The sequence below is a fragment of the Labeo rohita genome, unplaced genomic scaffold (assembly GCF_022985175.1).
Source record: "Labeo rohita strain BAU-BD-2019 unplaced genomic scaffold, IGBB_LRoh.1.0 scaffold_135, whole genome shotgun sequence".
Taxonomy (NCBI): Eukaryota; Metazoa; Chordata; class Actinopteri; order Cypriniformes; family Cyprinidae; genus Labeo; species Labeo rohita.
In genome coordinates this window covers 133471-152527 of record NW_026127505.1, presented here as the reverse complement: position 1 = coordinate 152527, position 19057 = coordinate 133471, and the positions used below count along the sequence as shown (strand labels likewise).

The window sequence follows — 19057 nt, the reverse complement described above, 5'->3', positions numbered from 1 at the left end:
AGAATTAACACTGTGATTATTGCATAACTCTTCTGAGCCTGTGATGTTTGACTGATTTGCTGTCAGCTGATTGGTTTGATTGGATGAATCGTGATGCTGGCGTCCTCTGCTGTTCAACACCGGGATTACTATTTAACTAATTTCTTTTTATATTAATAATTAAATATATATATATATATATATATAAAAATATATATATATATATATATATATATATATATATATAAATATATTATATTATATATATATATATATTAAAATATATATATATATATATATATATATATTAAAAGCTTAAAAACAGAAGCTAAAATCTAAAGTTAGGTAGGCTTATATTATATTTTTTCACTGCAGGACATTAAAAAAACAGTATTCAGCATTTGGAAATTAGCTATTAACACCTTAGCACAATTTTAAATTTAATTAATTATTGTTTTATATTAACAGTGCTGTCAAAAGATTAATTGTGATTAATCACTCCAAAATAAAAGTTTTTTACATGATATATGTATGTGTACTGTGTATATCTATTGTGTATTGGCCTATTTTAATACACAGACATACAGTATATATTTTGAAAATATTTACATGTATATATTTGAGTGCTGTTGAACGATTAATCGCATCCAAAATAAAAGTTTATGTTTACATTTATATATAATATAAATTATATGAATTTAACTAGTGCTGTCAAACGATTGATCGCAGTTAATCGGATCCAAAATGAAAGTTTTTGTTCACATAATATATGTGTGTATACTGTGTATATTTATTATGTAAATATAAATATGCACACATACATGTATATATTTAAGAAAATGTTTATATATTGAAATTATTTAGATATGATATTAATTATATGAATATAAATATATACATGTAAATACATATTAATATTTTCGAAATATATGTATGAAACACAAAACACTGTATGTGTTACAGTACATAATAAATATACACAGTATACACACATATATTATGTAAAGAAAAACTTTTATTTTGGATGCAATTAGCTGCGATTAATCGTTTGACAGCACTAGTTATATTAATATAATTTATATTATATATACATATTTTCCATATGTAAACAACATATATCTTAAATGTATACATGCATGTGTGCATTATAGATGCGATTAATTGCAATCAATCATTTGACAGGACTAATAATACATTAATAATAAATTCAATGTTATTATATAATAAATAATAATAAATCATAATAAGAATATGTTAATAATAACATTTTATTATTAGTGTTAAGAATAATCATATTAAGAATGTTAATAATAACATCATAAATAGCATTTACATTTAGGCTATATATGTGTATATATATATATATATATATATATATATATATATATATATATATATAGGAATATAGGAATATATGTATATGCAGGAAGGACAATAATACAGACTTTATTTTCATATTCAACTTTTTTATAATTTGATATTTAATTACATCGTTTTAATATTTAATAATAACACCAACAATTTAATATTTTAATGTTTTAAGATATTGTAGTGATGTTTTAATTCGTTATATTTTCGGTCATACGACGGTAATAATGTATGCATAATATAAAAGGTTATCTTTATAACCATAAATATGAAATAAACATTGTTATATACTGCTTTTTCATTTAAAGGAATGTAGATTGCTGCAATAGTAAACGTTCAAATCAAAAAGTTCTATTCAAAAAGTTCTATTAATTCTACAGTAAAAAAAAAAAAAAAAAAAAAAAAAAAAAAAAAACATTTTGAAATTTGTTTCTTTTGTTTTTTTGATGTGTCTGAATAAAGACAAATAATTTAGGAATAATATTAATTTTTAATGAAACGCGGACACCATTTTTTACGGAACAAAAAAATAAATAAAGAAATCATACAGGAAAAAGTGAGTGCGGTGTCAAGGAAACGCATGACCCTTCAACACTTCTTCCGGGTCATTGTGTTCAGAACCCGGAGGTTTGACGCGGGAAACCGGAGAATAGAAGAGCTCGATCATCGCAGGTATCTGTGTGTGTTTACATCAAATGTCTTCAACACCGGGAAACACGATTATACGTTTATAAAGTCGTTCTTTGACTAAAGTAAGTGCGGAAAAAGTTCGTTTTGTTAACTGATGAACTCAAATGAAGCCGGTTGAGGGAATCGAGTTCGCTCCACATGTGCCGACACTGCGGCGTTGTTTCAAAACCCGCTCAACTTGTCTACATAGACAGCATTTCCACAGTTACTAGCGTCTCGAGTCGTAAAATACTCTATACCTTTAGTAATTCAACCCTTACAGCACATATTATACAAAATGATGTCTGTGTAAGAAGCTCACAAACACTGTCCTGCTTTAATAACACACGAAGATGGAGAATGAGAACAGCTCGAGCTCTGAGTGGTTAGCAGTGATACTGATGGAACATATGGAAGTGAATTAAAGTCAAATCAGGAAAAAACCCTAATATGAGAGACTGAGACTAGTCTATTGATGAATGCGATGTTATTTGTATGGTTGGGTGTTAATGTTTGTGTTTATTTTACAGAGATGGGAGACACTCTGGAGTTTAATGACATTCATACAGAGGTGAAGGGATCTTGGGTAAGTGATGCTAAACTTTCACGTAAGTATGGAGGGGTTTTTTATGGTTGTTTTTTTTTTTTTATATGTATATATAAACAGCACGCAAAAACTGCAAAACATTAAAATGACCCCTGGGTGTCGCTCTCTGACATTTCACATCAACTGGCCAGCTATAAAGCCTAATGTAGCACTAATACATAAATTTATAAGACCTCTAAATTATCAGTCTGATCAAAACTGATTTGATCTGTCATCTGATTTAGTATAATTCTATAAATGTCCTCTTCAGGTCATGATACATATGTATTTGTGTAATTTTTTACAGATTTCAATAGCTTTTATTGTTTGTAATATTTCCACATGTAATAAAAATGCAGTGGTTTATTGAATAACCTCTAAGTGCTCTCCCTGCATTGCTGTTTGTGTTTGTTGTCAGAATGATGGCCGGCTCAGGTTTAGCAAGCAGTCTGTGGTCTATAAAAGCCATAAAACGGGGAAGGTGGACAGTATCCCGGCTCCTGATCTCGCTGCGGCCCAGTGGCGACGTGTCTGTCTGGGTCACGGGATCAAACTTGCCACCAGCACCGGACACGTCTACAGATATGACGGCTTTAAAGACACAGTGAGTTATTTGGTTGAATTATAACTGACTGATCAGGGCTGCATATTCATAAATGTAATTAGGGCTGGGTGAATCATATGGCCAAATCATATGATATTAATATTTATTACATTATTAATGTGTTGTTAATAGTTAAGGAAGTACTTTTCACATGTATGTTGGACCTTGAAAATAAATGTAAACATAATTTTGTTTATTCACAATTGTACTTGGAGGTTAACACCTTTTTATTTTAGGGCAGCATGAGATCATTTTATTTTCCCCGAAATTCTGTTTTTCGTTTTGTGGATTTTGTGTTGTGAATCAATGTAATGTATCATATAAAATAATATCTAATGAAATTAACTCTTTAGCAAAAACTTTAGCAGTTTGATCATTTTAAAATGCAGTCAAATTAAACTAAATTATAGCAAAACATTGCAATTTTGTCAAGCAAGATGCTGCACAACAGAACTGTATAAATGTATGGAAAAAATACCTTGGTTATATGATATTCCTTAAATAGTATTACTTTGAGAATGAATTTTTAGCATACACTAGTAATATACACTATCAGTCAGTAAATTTTTTTTTTTTTTTTTTTCTTCTTCTTCTGCTCACCAAGCCTGCATTCATTTGATCCAAAGTACAGCACCAGCAGCAATATTGTGAAATATTTTTACTATCTAAAATAACTGCTTTCTGTTTGAATATATTCAAATAGATGTAATTTATTCCTGTGATCAAAGCTGAATTTTTAGCATCATTATCACATGATACTTCAGCAGTCATTCTAATATGCTAATTTGCTGTTCCAAAATTTTTTTTTAATCAATATTTTAAAAAGTTGAGTACATTTTGTTTAGAATTCTTTGAAAAGAAAGATCCAAATATCAGCATTTATCTGAAATAGAAAGCTTTTTTTAAAACTATACGCTATACCAGGGGTGCCCAAACCTGTTCCTGGAGATCTACCTTCATGCAGAGTTTAGTTCCAACCCTGATCGAACACACCTGTCTGTAATTATCAAGTGCTTCTTCAGATCCTAATTAGTTGGTTCGGGTGTGTTTGATCAGGGTTGGAGCTGAACTCTGCAGGAAGGTAGATCTCCAGAAACAGAGTTGAGCACCCCTGCACTATACCATTCAAAAGCTTGGAGTTAGTATCATTGTTTTGTTTGGAAAAGAAATTTATAGAAATTAACTTTTATTTAGCATTATTTCTAGGATGCTTTAAATTAATCAAAAACAATTATAAGGACAATTACACTGTTACAAAAGATTTCTATTTCAGACGAATGCTGCTCTTCTGAACTTTCTTTTCATCAAAAAAACCTGCTGTTTTCAACAACAACAATAATGATGAATGATTTTGAGCAGCAAATCACAATTTTAGAATGATTTCTGAACGATCATGTGACTGAAGTAATGACGTTAGAAATTCAGTATTAAAGTCGCAGGAATAAATTACACTTTAAAATATATTCAAATAAAAAACAGCTATTTTAAATAGTAAAAATATTAAATTTTTTTACTGTTTTTGGATTAAATAAATGCAGGCTTGGTGAGCAGAAGAGACTTCTTGGAAAAACATTAGAAATCTTACAGTTCAAAAACTTTTGACTGGTAGTGTATTTCTTAAAGTTACACAGGACTTTTTTGGTGGCTTGTCATGAATGTCTTGCAGTTTTACTTTGTTTCAGTGTGTTTTTGATGGTAGTTTTTCTCAAATTAAACAGTGTAGAGTTGCAGAAAAGAGTCTCAGAGCAGCTCTGAGATGGAGTTTTGTGAAACCGCGCCATTCATTTACACAGAGCGATCAGATTCATTGACTGCTGCTGTTGTCTTTATTTTTGCTGTTCGATTAAATCATATTTGGTGCAAAAGTCTATAGGTTATCGTTATTATTGGCATAAATTTGATCACAATCTTGATAATGATATTGTTTAAATGTAATACTACTTTCTGCTGAAATGTTTTTTCCCCCCTGTGTCAGAGGAAGTGCAGTGTGTGTAATTCAAGATGTTTCAGGAATGCTTTTCTCCAGGGGTTAATCACTGGCCTCCAGTAATGGATTTGCTCAGTGTGTGCGTGTGTTTGTATGAAGTCATTGTGTTTGGTGTTTATCATTGAGCAGTGTACCGTAACTCCGGAAGAATCTGTAACGTGTAACGTAGACAAAGTTGACATGAGAATGTGTTTGTTTGCTGTTCATCTACTAACTTTAACAGCCTCGTCATTGTTTCGTCCTTACGTTAGGGAAAAAGCCATGTTTTGAGGATCAGGGAAAACCGTGTGAGAGTTGCTGGTTTGTGTAATGTTAATGCGATCGTGAGGGATTCGCTAAGCAGTGCCAAGCTCATTAGCGCGCAGATGGACGCGCACACACCTGGTGGAGTGACATGTGGAAGCGATTGCGCAGCGCTGGATAAATAAACAGGCTGATTGAGCGTGCTCCGCATCAGCCTCCGGCCGGATTACACACACCTCTGCCGTCCCAGAGGGCCGAGCGCCGCTGCCAACTCTCCTTATTAATGAACCCACAACTGGATGAGAGAGAGAGTCGGGGGAAGTGAGGCATTAATTCTGTTTATCTCTTCTTTCTCTTGCGCTTTCCTCCCCACCACAGGACTTTGAGAAGATCTCATCATTTTTTAAAGCGAACTACAAGGTTGAGTTGGCAGAGAAGGACATGTGTGTGAAGGGCTGGAACTGGGGCACTGCCAAATTCTCAGGTACACACACCCGCCTACATACGCTACTAGCAATGCATGAGAGTACACTCCTGTCCATTAAAAATCGACTAATAATTATGTTATGGCTGATAAATGACCAATATGAAAATTCTGTGCTACTTTAAAATAAAAATAAAAAAAGAATTTGTTAAAGGTTACATTTTAAAAGTATTAGTGTTTTTTTAAAGATTCACTTTGAGTCGGCTTTACATGTTGGCAAAGGTCATTTAAATCTAAAATAGGGGAAATGAGCATGTAAAAAAATGGATGGAATACAGACAGGATTTGTAGTGTGCTTAAAGTTCTTGAATTCTACTTTTTGAAATTTAATTTAATTTAATGATTTGCGATACGCAATTTGATGTTCCTATCTGAATCATATGATTCGCGATTTGTCCCGCGATGAAGTCCCGATCTGATCTTTTTTTTCTTAAACAATAGAAAACCTCAAACAATTAAGGTAGTACAGTTTTTCAAAGGAAAAAAAGAGAAAAGAAATGAAGTATACACAAATACTGATCCCTTAAGAAAATTAACTGTGGTTTTACTATAGTAAAAGTGTAGTATACTTTGTAATAATATTTGTAGTAATACTTTGCATGTGCTTCACTTTATTTTTGCCATGTTGTTTTATTAGTATATCTTTATTTATCTTTCTGTAGAATTTTAAAGATAACATTGATAAGTGAGATCTGTTTGAAGTCCTTGAAAGTCCTGGAATTTCATTTTACAGTATCTCCAACTCCACTGTGAGGTTTATTGTAGTTTTAAAGTGTATTCTTGATAAATATCAAGCATATATTAAGCATCAAAATATTAAACTGTAATGTAGCAAAATAAAATTTTCATTAAAAAAAGTTTAGGGTCATTGTTTTCAAAAGTGAAAGTGAGTATAAAGACATGTATGATGTTACAAAGTATATTTATTTCAAATAAATGCTGTTCTTTTGAACTTCCTGTTCATCTGTGAATCCTAAAAAGTAAAATGTATTACAGTTTCCACAAAAATATTGTGCAGCGCAAGTGTTTTCAACATTGGTAATAATCTGAATTTTTTCCTGAGCAGCAAATCAGCATATTAGAGTCATTTCTGAAGGCTCATGTGATATTGAAGAGTGGCGTAATGATGTTGAAAATTCAGCTTTAATCACAGCACTCAATTACATTTAAACAGATATTCACATAGTAAACAAATAAAATACATTTTAGTAATATTTCACCGTTTTTACTATATTTTTGATCAAATGCATGCAACCTTGGCCAGCATAAGAGACCCCAAACTTGATTGTATTGCATTAAAATTGTTTGATAGCGAGGCTAAAATAAAAAAGCTAATTTTGCCCCGTATGACATGGACACTGATATATCGTGCGTTTCTGTCTGTGCTCAGGGTCTCTGCTGTCGTTTGATGTGAACGACAGTCCTGTCTTTGAGATCCCGCTGACCAGCGTATCCCAGTGTGCCACAGGAAAGAACGAGGTGACGGTGGAGTTCCATCAGAATGATGATGCGGAGGTGTCACTCATGGAGGTCCGCTTCTATGTCCCGCCCAACACCGGGGACGACGGCTCAGACCCTGTGGAGGTGTGTGTGTTTGTGTGTGTGAGCCTGTGTCAGTGTGTGAGCTGCTGTCATTGGTTCTGATGATGATCGTCATCTCTCTCGCTATCGCAGGCGTTCGCTCAGAATGTTCTATCAAAAGCAGACGTCATCCAGGCTACTGGAGATGCTGTGTGTATCTTTAAAGAACTTCAGTGCCTTACGCCGAGAGGAAGGCAAGTTGTTTTTAAAGCGCTGGTGTTACAGCAGTACACATCTTTTGCCAGATCAGTTGGCTAGTTGTTAAAATTCAGCTCAGTTGCACATAAGGCAGTAATAAAGCTCACTCTAGTGTTTTTTTTTCTCAATCTATTGATGACATAGCCTGTATTTGAGACTGTTTGACCGAATTAGTGTCTGTCTTTCAGGTATGATATCCGTATCTACCCCTCCTTCCTGCACCTACACGGTAAGACGTTTGACTATAAGATTCCCTACACCACCGTACTGCGGCTCTTCCTTCTGCCACACAAGGACCAGAGGCAGATGTTCTTTGTGGTGAGTTTTGTGTTATTCGCCCCAACAAAGAGAAACTAAATTAATGCCCACATTTACATGCACTCACATAATCCATTTTGCATTGAATTGATGTCTCAGGCAGACTTAAAAGCATAGTCTAAACACCTCAATCAGTGTGATTGAGCTTAAATCAAATGAAATGTCAACAGGAAAATTTTTTAATCTTAATTGTTCAAAAACATTTTACACATGCACAGTGGGGGTGTGTGATATTTATCGTGTACAGTAATATCAATTGTTTTTTTAGTGTTATATGAGCTGCTATTATCTAGTATGTCACTCACTTTGTAAAAAAACACTGTGAGAGTTTAAATACACTTGTTGCATGATGAAGCCTATTAGAATGCAGTTAAAATGCTTCTGTAATTCAAATTATGAAAGCAAAAAAAAATTCTAAATTATTTCAAACAAGGCACAATATAACACAGAATATACAAACTAGAGATGCACGGACTGCAATTTTCCTTTTTCAAGAGATGCATGGACTGCAATTTTCCTGGTACCTGCCGATACCAATTTTTGCCGATTCCGATTTTTCGGACAATAGATGGCATATACAAACAAAAAAAAAATTATTACAAAAATGATTAAACGTTACAATTCCCCTAATCTGGACTAAATTACAGATGATCTCTAAAAATGCATTTACACTGCAAAATTTTACATGCATAAATAATTGTATAAAATTAATGTTTTAAATATGTTTTAAACATACAAATAAGAAATGTTGTGAAAAATGCAATGATACTTTTGAATATGAAAACAATGTCTGCACGAGTCTCTCTCACATACTTGTTTTAAACTGCGCAAGCTTCATTTGTCACGACATTATCAGTCACCGTAAGTGTATTGTCAAAACGGATGGGCTCGGAAAATGTGGAGAACTGGCTTATTCCGATCCCTGGCAGATTGATCAGTGCATCTCTAATACAGACACAACAATGTGTTGCAACACCAAAGAAAAACCACGTCTGTAAGATGTTATACATTGCAAAATGTCCGAAAAGGAGCGGGATGAACCAAAAGCTTATTTTCCCACCCTATATACCATAATGTTTCCAGTATAACTTTTAATGTATTGCATCTGGTACCTTAAATGATAGTTAAATAATATCACACAAGCAACAGTGCCATTTTTTTTTCTCACAGTATCACACACTTCTAATGCATATAAACAATTGTATTCTTTTGTACTGATTCCTTTGTACTGATAAAGATGAGTGCATGTAAACATACCTGTTGTGTCTAAATAATGCATTGGTGCTTCTGTGTAGAATCATAGGTTTTATTCAGTAAAATCTTTGCAGATGCTTTATAAAAATGCTGCTTTGTGGTTCATTTTGATTCTTGACTCTGTTTTTATTTTTCTGTTTTTCAGATCAGTCTCGACCCGCCCATTAAACAGGGTCAGACGCGTTATCATTTCCTCATCCTCCTCTTCTCCAAAGATGAAGACATCACTCTTGCTCTAAACATGAACGAGTAAGTACACTGGACTTTCTCTGTCTGTCTGAGGTTGAGTGCTGTTAACTTTGCTGACTGGATCTGTCTCTGTCCTCTCTAGGGATGAGGTGCAGAAGCGTTTTGAGGGCAAGCTCAGTAAGAACATGTCCGGGCCGCTCTATGAGATCGTCAGCAGGGTCATGAAGGCTCTGGTCAACAGGAAGATCACGGTGCCTGGAAACTTCCAAGGGTAAAGCACACAAACTGACGCTCTTATAAACACATTAGACGCAGCATTGTATGAATCTCATTAGGGGTGGACGATATACTCGCATTATTACCTTTATAGGGAAAATGAGGAATAACTTGTTCAGAACTGTCCTTCCTCAGTGATTTGGTCTTTAATTCATATAGTAGTTTGTTTTTATAAAAATTACTTTTAAATTACACTGTTTTTGTGCTGGTGCCTAGGCTGGTTTAGTCATGGATAAACAAATATGACACTAGAAGTGCCAGTGGCAGCAAATCTTAGTCTTAATGAGTGATTAATTTGTTCAAAGAGAATGATCCATTTAGAACCAAATCAAGTGGCTCTCTTTATGAATAGATCATTGAATCATTGATTCAAATGATTAATTCAAAAACAGATTAATTCAGAAACACTGCAGTGTTGCTATTGTTTTACTTTCATAACTTGAATTATAAAGGCATTTTAAAGGATTAGTTCACTTCCAGAACAAAAATTTACAGATAACTAACTTACCTCCTTGTCATCCAAGATGTTCATGTCTTTCTGTCTTCAGTCGTAAAGAAATAGTTTTTTTTTTGAGGAAAACATTTCAGGATTTTTCTCCATTTACTGGACTGGTGCCCCCATTTTTGAACGTCCAAAATGCAGCTTAAATGCAGCTTCGAAGGACTCTAAACTATCCCAGTTGAGGAATAAGGCTCTTATCTAGTAAAACCCGTTATTGTTTTTCTAAAAAAAAATTACAATTTATTACTTTTTTACCTCAAACGCTTATCTTGTCTCCTCTGCATGAACCATGTATTCTGGTTCAAGACGGTTAGGGTATGTCGAAAAACTGAATTTTGTCTTTTAGGATATATTTAATTCTTTCCAGATGAAAGAATTCACCCGTGTGTACCCGTCAACTCTGTCAACCATAATTTAAGAATTGGAACTTGTTTTTTCTTCCAAAACAAAAAGATGCGTTTTTTTTTTTGTTTGTTTGTTTTTGTCAGAAATGTACCCACTGTACCAGTGTAAGTCTCAAATTCTTCGGAAACTCCAAATATAATTAATATAGGATCTGGTTCAATAGGAATGTCCAATGTATCTGAAAATACTTGGAATATTTCATTTATTTAATTTTTTTTTTTTTTTTTGTAAAACTTAATTGCTGAACTCCCATCTACTTTTTTTTTTTTTTTTTATATAATTTTTTTTTTTTTTTTTTTTTTTTTTTAGAAAATAACTGATCGTTTTGCTAGATAAGACTTTTAGAGCCCTTTGAAGCTGCATTTTAAACTGCATTTTTGAAGTTCAAAATCAGGGGCACCATAAAAAAAATCCTGAAATGTTTACCTCAAAAAACATAATTTCTTTATGACTGAAGAACATCTTGGATGACAAAGGGGTGAATACATTATCTCTAAATTTGTTTAGAAAACTGTATTCTAATAGGTTTCATCACACAGTCAGTGCTTTTGAACTCTCAAGATGTGTTGTTTGCAAAGTGAGTGACACATTTGATAATGTCAGCTCGCATGTCATTAAAACAATTATTGTAAACCAGGCGTGCCCAGTTCTGTTTCTGGAGATCTACCTAACTGCAGACTTAAGTTCCAGCCCTGCTCCAACACAGCTGTCTGTAATTATCAAGTGCTGCCTAAGAGATTAATTATCTGGTTCAGGTGTGGTGGATCAGGGTTGGAGCTGAACTTTGCAGGATGGTAGTTCTCCAGGAACAAGATTGGGCACCCTGTCGTAAATTACTCTCATTACCTACCCATAATTCTCGCATTGATAGTGTGTCAAGGTGAAGTTTCTGAAGTTGTTACTGATGTCAGTCTTTATCTTTATCTTTGTGTGTGTGTGTGTTTAGTCACTCAGGGTCTCAGTGTATAACGTGTGCGTATAAGGCGAGCTCAGGGCTGCTGTATCCTCTGGAGCGAGGCTTCATCTACGTGCACAAGCCGCCGGTTCACCTGCGCTTCGAGGAGATCTCCTGCGTCAACTTCGCCAGAGGAACCACCACTACTCGATCCTTTGACTTCGAAATCGAGACCAAGCAGAATAACCAGTACACCTTCAGCAACATCGAGAGGTAAACAACACCTTATCACACACAGCGGCATCTTTCATCTGTCAGTCATGAATAGAAGATCTCCATGTGAGCGTCAAGTAATCAGCTCTCTTCTGTCTTATGTAGAGAAGAATACGGAAAGCTCTTTGACTTTGTCAATGCCAAGAAGCTGACCATCAAGAACAGAGGATTTAAAGAGGTAAGTTCTGCTGTTTTCAGAACGTTTATTTTGATTTAAGCCAAAATGTGCAGAAATATGCACAGTAGGGCTGGGCAATATAATTAATTTATGAATCATAATTTACTAGTTAAAAATGAAACGTTTCTATTAATATGTTTGCTTTGGGTGAGAGTCAAGCCTTTTTAAACCCATTTGTAGTCGGTCAGTACTTTTTTTATTTGTTTTTTTTAAGACTACTGTTCAAAATTTCAAGGTCAGTAGGTTTTTTTGGCAAATAAATTCATTTAACAAGGATACATTTAAATTGATCAAAAGTGACAGTAAAGGCATTTATAATGCTGCAAATGATTTCTGAAGGATCATGTGACACTGAAGACTGGAGTAACGATGCTGAAAAGTCAGCTTTGGTCACAGAAATAAATTACAGTTTAATGCATATTTGCATAGAAAACAGCCGTTTTAAATTGTAATAATATTTCATAATATTACTATTTTTGTTGTATTTTTAAACAAATAAGTGCAGCCCTGATGAGCATAGGCGACTTCTGTTAAAATGAAATCTTACATTACAACTTCAGGTTTATTCTGCTCCTGAATGAAGGATTCAAAGTTTCACATTATTCACAATGTTAATTAATAATCTAAATATAAAAGCACATTATGGCAGGCCTTGATGTGCAATATCCTTTTTCCATTTCTTAATTTTCTTTTCTCTTCCTTGGATCCTTTCTCTTACTTGTTCTGATGTGACTCTTAATGATCATGTTTTGTTCCAAATGTTTTCTGAGATATGATTGAGTGTTTTTTTTTTTTTTTTTTTTTTTTGTGTTGTTCACGCACGGGTGGACACGCAATCTGAAACTGGTTTTAACTATATAAACAACCCGTGCTGTTGACGGATCTGCTCTGATGGGAATACGCAGGAAGAGCGTTTGAACCTCTAATTCTCTGATCCAGACTCAGTGTGTGTTTATTCTGAAGTGCCCCTGATGGCGACACACTTTTACTTCATGAACTTCCTGTGGAGAGCAGCCACATAACATTTTTTGTGTGTTTGTGTGTGTGTGTAGGGCATGAAGGGAGCAGACGGCTACAGCGACTCTGATGAAGACCAGCATGACGCTTACCTGGAGAGAATGAAAGAAGAGGGCAAGATCAGAGAGGAGGGAGACGGCAGTGATGAATCGGAGGGTGACAGCGGTACGAACACCCCTTTAATAAAACACAAACTAAATATATAGTGTGTGTGTTTTTTTTTTTTTTTTTTTTTTTTTAAGTTAATAAAATGTATGGGCTCATGAAGTCATCTGCATGTTCTCTGAGGTCCACTTAATGTTTATTTTTTTATTTATTTTTTTATTTTTATTTTTTCAACATAATTTAGAATTAACAGGTTATTTTCTACCCTGTTTTCGACCTTTTCTGCAGAACAGTCTGTTTTTGTATTCAAGACTCGGAAGTAAATTGGTTAATCTTTTGTTTTTTTTGGCAAAATAAAAACAAACACAAATTACCAAAATGTTTTCATCCAGATTTTGAAATTATTTTATTTTATTTTATTTTATTATTTGGCCAAAAAAAAATCATTACAAAAATCATTTTATGTAGATTTGGTTTGCAGCATTCTAACAATAAAATTAAATGTCATTTAAAAAAAAGGATAAAAAAAGAATAAATAAAAGGGTTGCAAATTTTGTCTGTATTAAATCATCCTTTAACAGATGCAAAATATTGTTAAATGATGCCAGTTAAATATCTGACATTATATTTAAAATAAAGATACAAATCATGCTTTTTCTACAAAAGTTTATTAAAACTAGTTTTATGTTAAGTGACTATATGTGAGTATTGGTGCTTCTACTGCTTTTAAGTTTAAAAACTCAGCACAAAGTTTTAGTGGATTGTGCTGAATTCCATCGAGTAGTTACTGTAGTTAATACCCTTTCTCTTCCTGTAGATGAGTCTTTCAACCCTGGAGAAGAGGATGATGACGTCCCAGAAGAGTAAGCAATTTAATCCTTTTTTTCCCTTGATTTTTAGACGGTTTGTCGGTCTTTCACTCTAATATAATGCTGTCTCTGTGCAGGTATGACAGTAACGCTTCAGTGAGTGATAGTGAGGAAGATGGAGACAGCGAGGATGAAAGCAAGAAGAAAAAACCTGAGAAGAAGCCCAAGAAGGTGGTGAAGGAGAAGAAAGAGCGAAAACCACGGAAAGAGGTCTTGCTCAGTATTTGAATATTTACATATCAGTATTTCATAGGTTAAATGGTGATTTTTGGCAGCATGCTAGTTTGCTTCTCTCTGTTAAAATGGCACAAAATGAGCAACCTTGGTGAACAGTTGAGGAAATGAAATTGAACAGACATGACTCCCTTAGCACATTTTATTAACCCTTTCCTCCTCTCTCTGTGGCCAACAGAAGAAGGTGAAGGACGCTGGAGCTCCGAAGAGGCCGATGAGCGCGTACATGCTGTGGCTGAACGGCAACAGAGAGCGAATCAAGAGTGAGAATCCTGGGATATCAGTCACTGAAATCTCCAAGAAGGCTGGAGAAATGTGGAAACAGCTGGGCAAAGACCGCAAAGAGGTGAACTGAAAATCACACGCATGCACACCACTAACCAGAAAATCTTCACAGCCCCTATTAACTCTTTCCCCGCCAGCGTTTTTATAGTGTCCAGCTGCTGCCGACACTTTTGATCATTTTCACAAAATTTTATGAAATGGAATTCCAAAAATTCTTAAAACGGAATTTACTGAATAACGCGGAATGTCACAGTATTTGTCAAAGTTTGAATCAAAAGTAGGCCATTACATTTAAATCAAACCGCAATATGGACTAGTATCTGTTAATAATACACCGCAAAAATACAATTTAAATGTGAATCCTGCATGTTCTGCGATCATGCATTCTTCATCAACATATGAATGTGGCCAAGTTTCATGAAAATGGCAACATTTTAAACCAAAATCTTTTAGTTGGACTAAGTCTGGGTCAGATTCAGAACGATCGCTTCATCAAAACACCCAAAAATGTATCATGAGTCTGAATGTTGAACACAGGGTTCAAAAAAGGTGCTTAAATTACTTGAATTTGACTTTTTGTTAAATTTTTAACAAAATTTTTAAATTTAAGGCCTGGAAAACCCTTGAAAATAGCAATATTCCTGAAGAGAGGGCCTTAAAGTGCTTGAATTATTGAAAGACAATGTATGTAAATAAGTGTTTAATTTTGTCAAGCACATCTTTTCATGTAAAATTCGCGCAATTCAAAAAACTTTCGCTTATTTTAGTTAATTTCAGAAAACAATCAAGCTAAGTTGGTAGTTCTGACGTTGTATAAACATGGCTGAAGATGTGAAAAGAGGAACACATGAACTGAGTCATTTACACTAGAACTGGTCCAATTGATTCAAACTTGTGACTTCGATCAATCATTTAAAGTGATTCACTAGCGAAAACCAGATCAAAAGAGCCATTCATTTTCACGTATCGCAAATCATTTGATTTATATCGGAACTTTGTGTATTGTAAATCATTTGTTTCAGAAAGGACTTTGTCACGTATCGCAAATCATTTTATTTAGATCGGAATGGGTTTGTGAATCATTTCACAAATCAAATGATTTGTTATATGCGATTTGTAGTGCTGATCTAAATCAAATGATTCACAATCTGCTTTTCTTGATCTGAAATGATGGTTTGAGGGACTTCAGAGCTTGGCTCGCAAATCATTTGATTTAGATCAGAACTTCGTAGTGCGGATCGTAAATCATTTGTTTCGGGATTTTGAAGCGATTTCACCAGTCTTTTTTTTTTTTTTTTTTCTTAAACAGTAGAAAACATCAAACCGTTAAGGCAGTACGGTTATAAAAACAAAACAAAGAAATAAAAGTATGCACATACAATTTCCTTTAAGAAAATTAACCATGGTTTTACTGTAGTAGAAGTATAGTAGGCTATTCTTTGTAATATTTCAGCAGTAATATTTCGCATGTGCTTCACTTTATTTTTGCCATTTTTAATTTATATTTTTATTGGTCCGTTTCTTTTCTTTTTTTTTTTTTTTTTTTTTTTTTTAAATGGAAGACATTAGTGTGAATTTTTTTTTAGGGGGGTGTGGGGGGAGTCCTTAAGTCATTTCATTTTATGTGTATGAACCGTGTGAACAGTTGAAACTGAATTCATTGCAGAAACTGTTAGAGATGTCCATCATTAATGCCTATATTTTCATAATTTTCATTATACAGTCTTGATTCTTTCATCCATGAAAAACACATTGTTTGTGGGCTTTAGTTCTTTGCCAAATGTAATATTTCATGCATAGAGTCTAGTTTTAGGAGAATTGCTTTCTCTCCTGCAAATGCAGAGTGAGTTGCAGCACTGATGTTTGATTGCCATTTAGTGAATTATTTGTCTGTGGTTTTTGTTGTGCCATAGACAGATGATTGAAGCATAAACTCCTGATGTTGTGCTGTCAGCTGGTTTGTTTATTTGATTCAGCAGTGCGTTCAGCTCAGTGTTTCTCGTGTGTTTTGCAGGAGTGGGACAAAAAAGCTGAAGAGGCCAAGAAACAATATGAGAGAGCCATGAAAGAGTACAGAGAAAGTGGAGGAGGAGCAGCAGCAGCATCTAATACTAAGTGAGCAAACTTATCTATCAAACTCACTCTTTATATTACAATTTTGTTTTAAAGCATTTTTAAACATTGTGTGAGTATTTGTATAATTTTTTTTATATATATAGAAAGCTCAAAAGAACAGCATTTATTTGAAATAGAAATCTTCTGTAACATGCTTAATGCATCCTTGTGCCCTGCCTTACTTTAACATTACTTGTACTTTCAGAGAAAAGAAGAAGAAAGGAGGGAAGGTGGAAGCTAAGAGGAAGAGTGGAGGAGAAAAGGACAGAAAGAAGGAGGGTGGAAATGAGAGCTTTAAGAGTAAAGAGTTCATCTCCAGTGAGGAGAGCTCGTCTGAATCTGACCACGGCAGAGGCAGTAAACGCAAGGTTTGTGACTGACGCGTTTTTTTTTTTTTCTTTGGCTTATTGGAGTTTAGTTGTGCATCATTTAACCTGGTTGATCTGTCACAGGCTTCTGATGATGATGATGATGAGGAAGAGGAAGCCGCATCCACACCCGCCAGCTCAGAGGAGGAGTCGGGATCTGACTGATGTTACACTGACAGCACAGAGACAATTCCACATCTCAGGTTTCACGGCGAATAACTGATGGTTACTCGGACCAAGACTTTCTACTTCCATGCTTGCTAGCACATTTACATGCATTTTTCCATTCAGACTGAGAACTTGGAAATAGACGGGTAACATTTTTCCCTCTTTTTGAGAGAGTCATCAGTAAAGCTCTCAGATTTTTTTTTCAGTTTTGGTAGACAGATATAATTCAGGGAAGTGTGGATAGATCTACTTGTAGAGGGTTTTGCCCTCTTTTTATTTTCTATTTTCTGCCTATTTTTTCATTAAGACTGCACTTCGGTAAATGTTTTGGTTATTACATGTTTTGTACTTTAAGCTATCAAAATGTTCATCACTGTTTTGCAATAAAAGTTCAGTGAGTGATTCAGTGCCTCTGTGTTTGTGTGTGATGGGTCATGTGACGTCCTGACTTTATCCACCTTTTTCTTCAGTGCAGAAGTAAACTTATGGCTGGACTTCCAATTCATTAGCCGCTATGGGAAAATGAGAAGAATAACAATTTGCAGTAAACAGTAAAACTGTTTGTACTACAAATCAGTGTGCTCATAATTAAGACAAATCATTAAAATTACATGGTAAGACAACAATTTTGCAATATCAAACGGCAAAACGAGTTGATTTGTACAGCTAAAAATGTGGATGTGGATGAGACTGGAAGCCAGACCCAAAAAATTTACAAATGGCCACATCCACTCTTACAGGGGGAAAAAAAAAAGTTGCTGGATGAAGCATACAGGTAAAGAGCAAGCTGTGCAGAAGTGCTGACAATACAAGTTCAGCTCAGCTGATTCGCAGTTGTGGCATCATTAATTTTCAATTTGTAAATAGTCAATCTATAATCGTTAAAATACAACCCTTTTAAATCAGGGTTGCAAATTTGTATGACAAGCCATTCCAAAATTTATTTTATATATAACTTAGTAGTATCTATTTTCATGCTACTAGAATCTATTTTAGATGCTATTTTATTAGGCACTTATTCATATTAATTATATTTGTGCTTTTAAATGATGAATATAATTTAATAGTAATCCATTTTTCCTTAGAATAAAAGGTATTGACCATGTGAACAATACTGTTAGGAAAGAAATGGAGAACTTAAGCTTAAAGAGACATTTTGGATTTATAAATTAAAGGCCAATCCAGGGTAGAATGCAGGTCTTGGATTTTACTCCTCTTTTGAAATTGTTTAAACAATTTATTTTGTAATGTTTGAAGAGGTGTGTGTGTGTTTTTTTTTTTTTTTTTTTTGAGTATACCCCGAACCTAAACATTACTTAATAGACCAAACAAACAAACAAAAAAAGCTGCAATTTTAGTAACAATGTAGCATTAAAAAGACATTTTAAGTTGCTAATCCCACTCCTTACAAACCTAACATTACCATTTCCTAAAAATATGTACAGTATAAAGAAAAACATGACAGACACTTTGAATCTATTCTCTGAATTTATTTATTGCAAAAATGTCAAAAGCCATAGAAAAGTTGTTTTGTGAGAGAAAGAGCATAATTCAAACACACGTGACCCGAAACAGGACGTGACCCAATCTGTGAGAAAGAATGTTTAAATTTGTAACGAGTTGAAAAACAGCTTTAATTTGCTTCTGTTCTTTCGCAGTCTTATGGATTCTGAAGATTTTGACCCACGACTACATATTATACGATAATCAGAGGTTCTCAACTCTGGCCCTCAAGGTGCACTTTCCTTTAGAGTTCATCTCCAACCCAAATCAAACACACCTGAACAAGCTAATCAAGCTCTTCATGATCACTAGAAAGTTACTGACAGGTGAATACGATCAAGGTTCAAACGAGTAAGTTAAACTTAATTGAGTAAATGCAACTGAAAACGTAATGCAATTGATAT

The 19057-nt window shown here is 34.2% G+C and overlaps 1 protein-coding gene across 2 annotated transcripts; it reads left to right on the top strand.

Annotated features, from left to right (window-relative positions):
• Nucleotides 1-1910: 1910 nt before the first annotated feature.
• ssrp1a (structure specific recognition protein 1a) lies at nt 1911-17552 on the top strand. Of its 2 annotated transcripts, none has more exons than XM_051101283.1 (18): nt 1911-2019; nt 2547-2602; nt 3021-3206; nt 5815-5920; nt 7311-7504; nt 7595-7695; nt 7888-8017; nt 9417-9520; nt 9603-9731; nt 11590-11811; nt 11917-11989; nt 13042-13171; nt 13929-13974; nt 14058-14190; nt 14393-14560; nt 16514-16614; nt 16820-16982; nt 17067-17552. In XM_051101283.1, exons 2-18 carry the CDS (start codon nt 2549-2551, stop codon nt 17145-17147), a joined length of 2121 nt encoding a protein of 706 aa, XP_050957240.1. In that variant the 5' UTR covers nt 1911-2019; nt 2547-2548; the 3' UTR covers nt 17148-17552. The 2 variants fall into 2 exon arrangements, with proteins under 2 accessions (XP_050957240.1, XP_050957241.1); XM_051101284.1 differs by having other exon boundaries at nt 2005-2099.
• Nucleotides 17553-19057: the final 1505 nt, after the last annotated feature.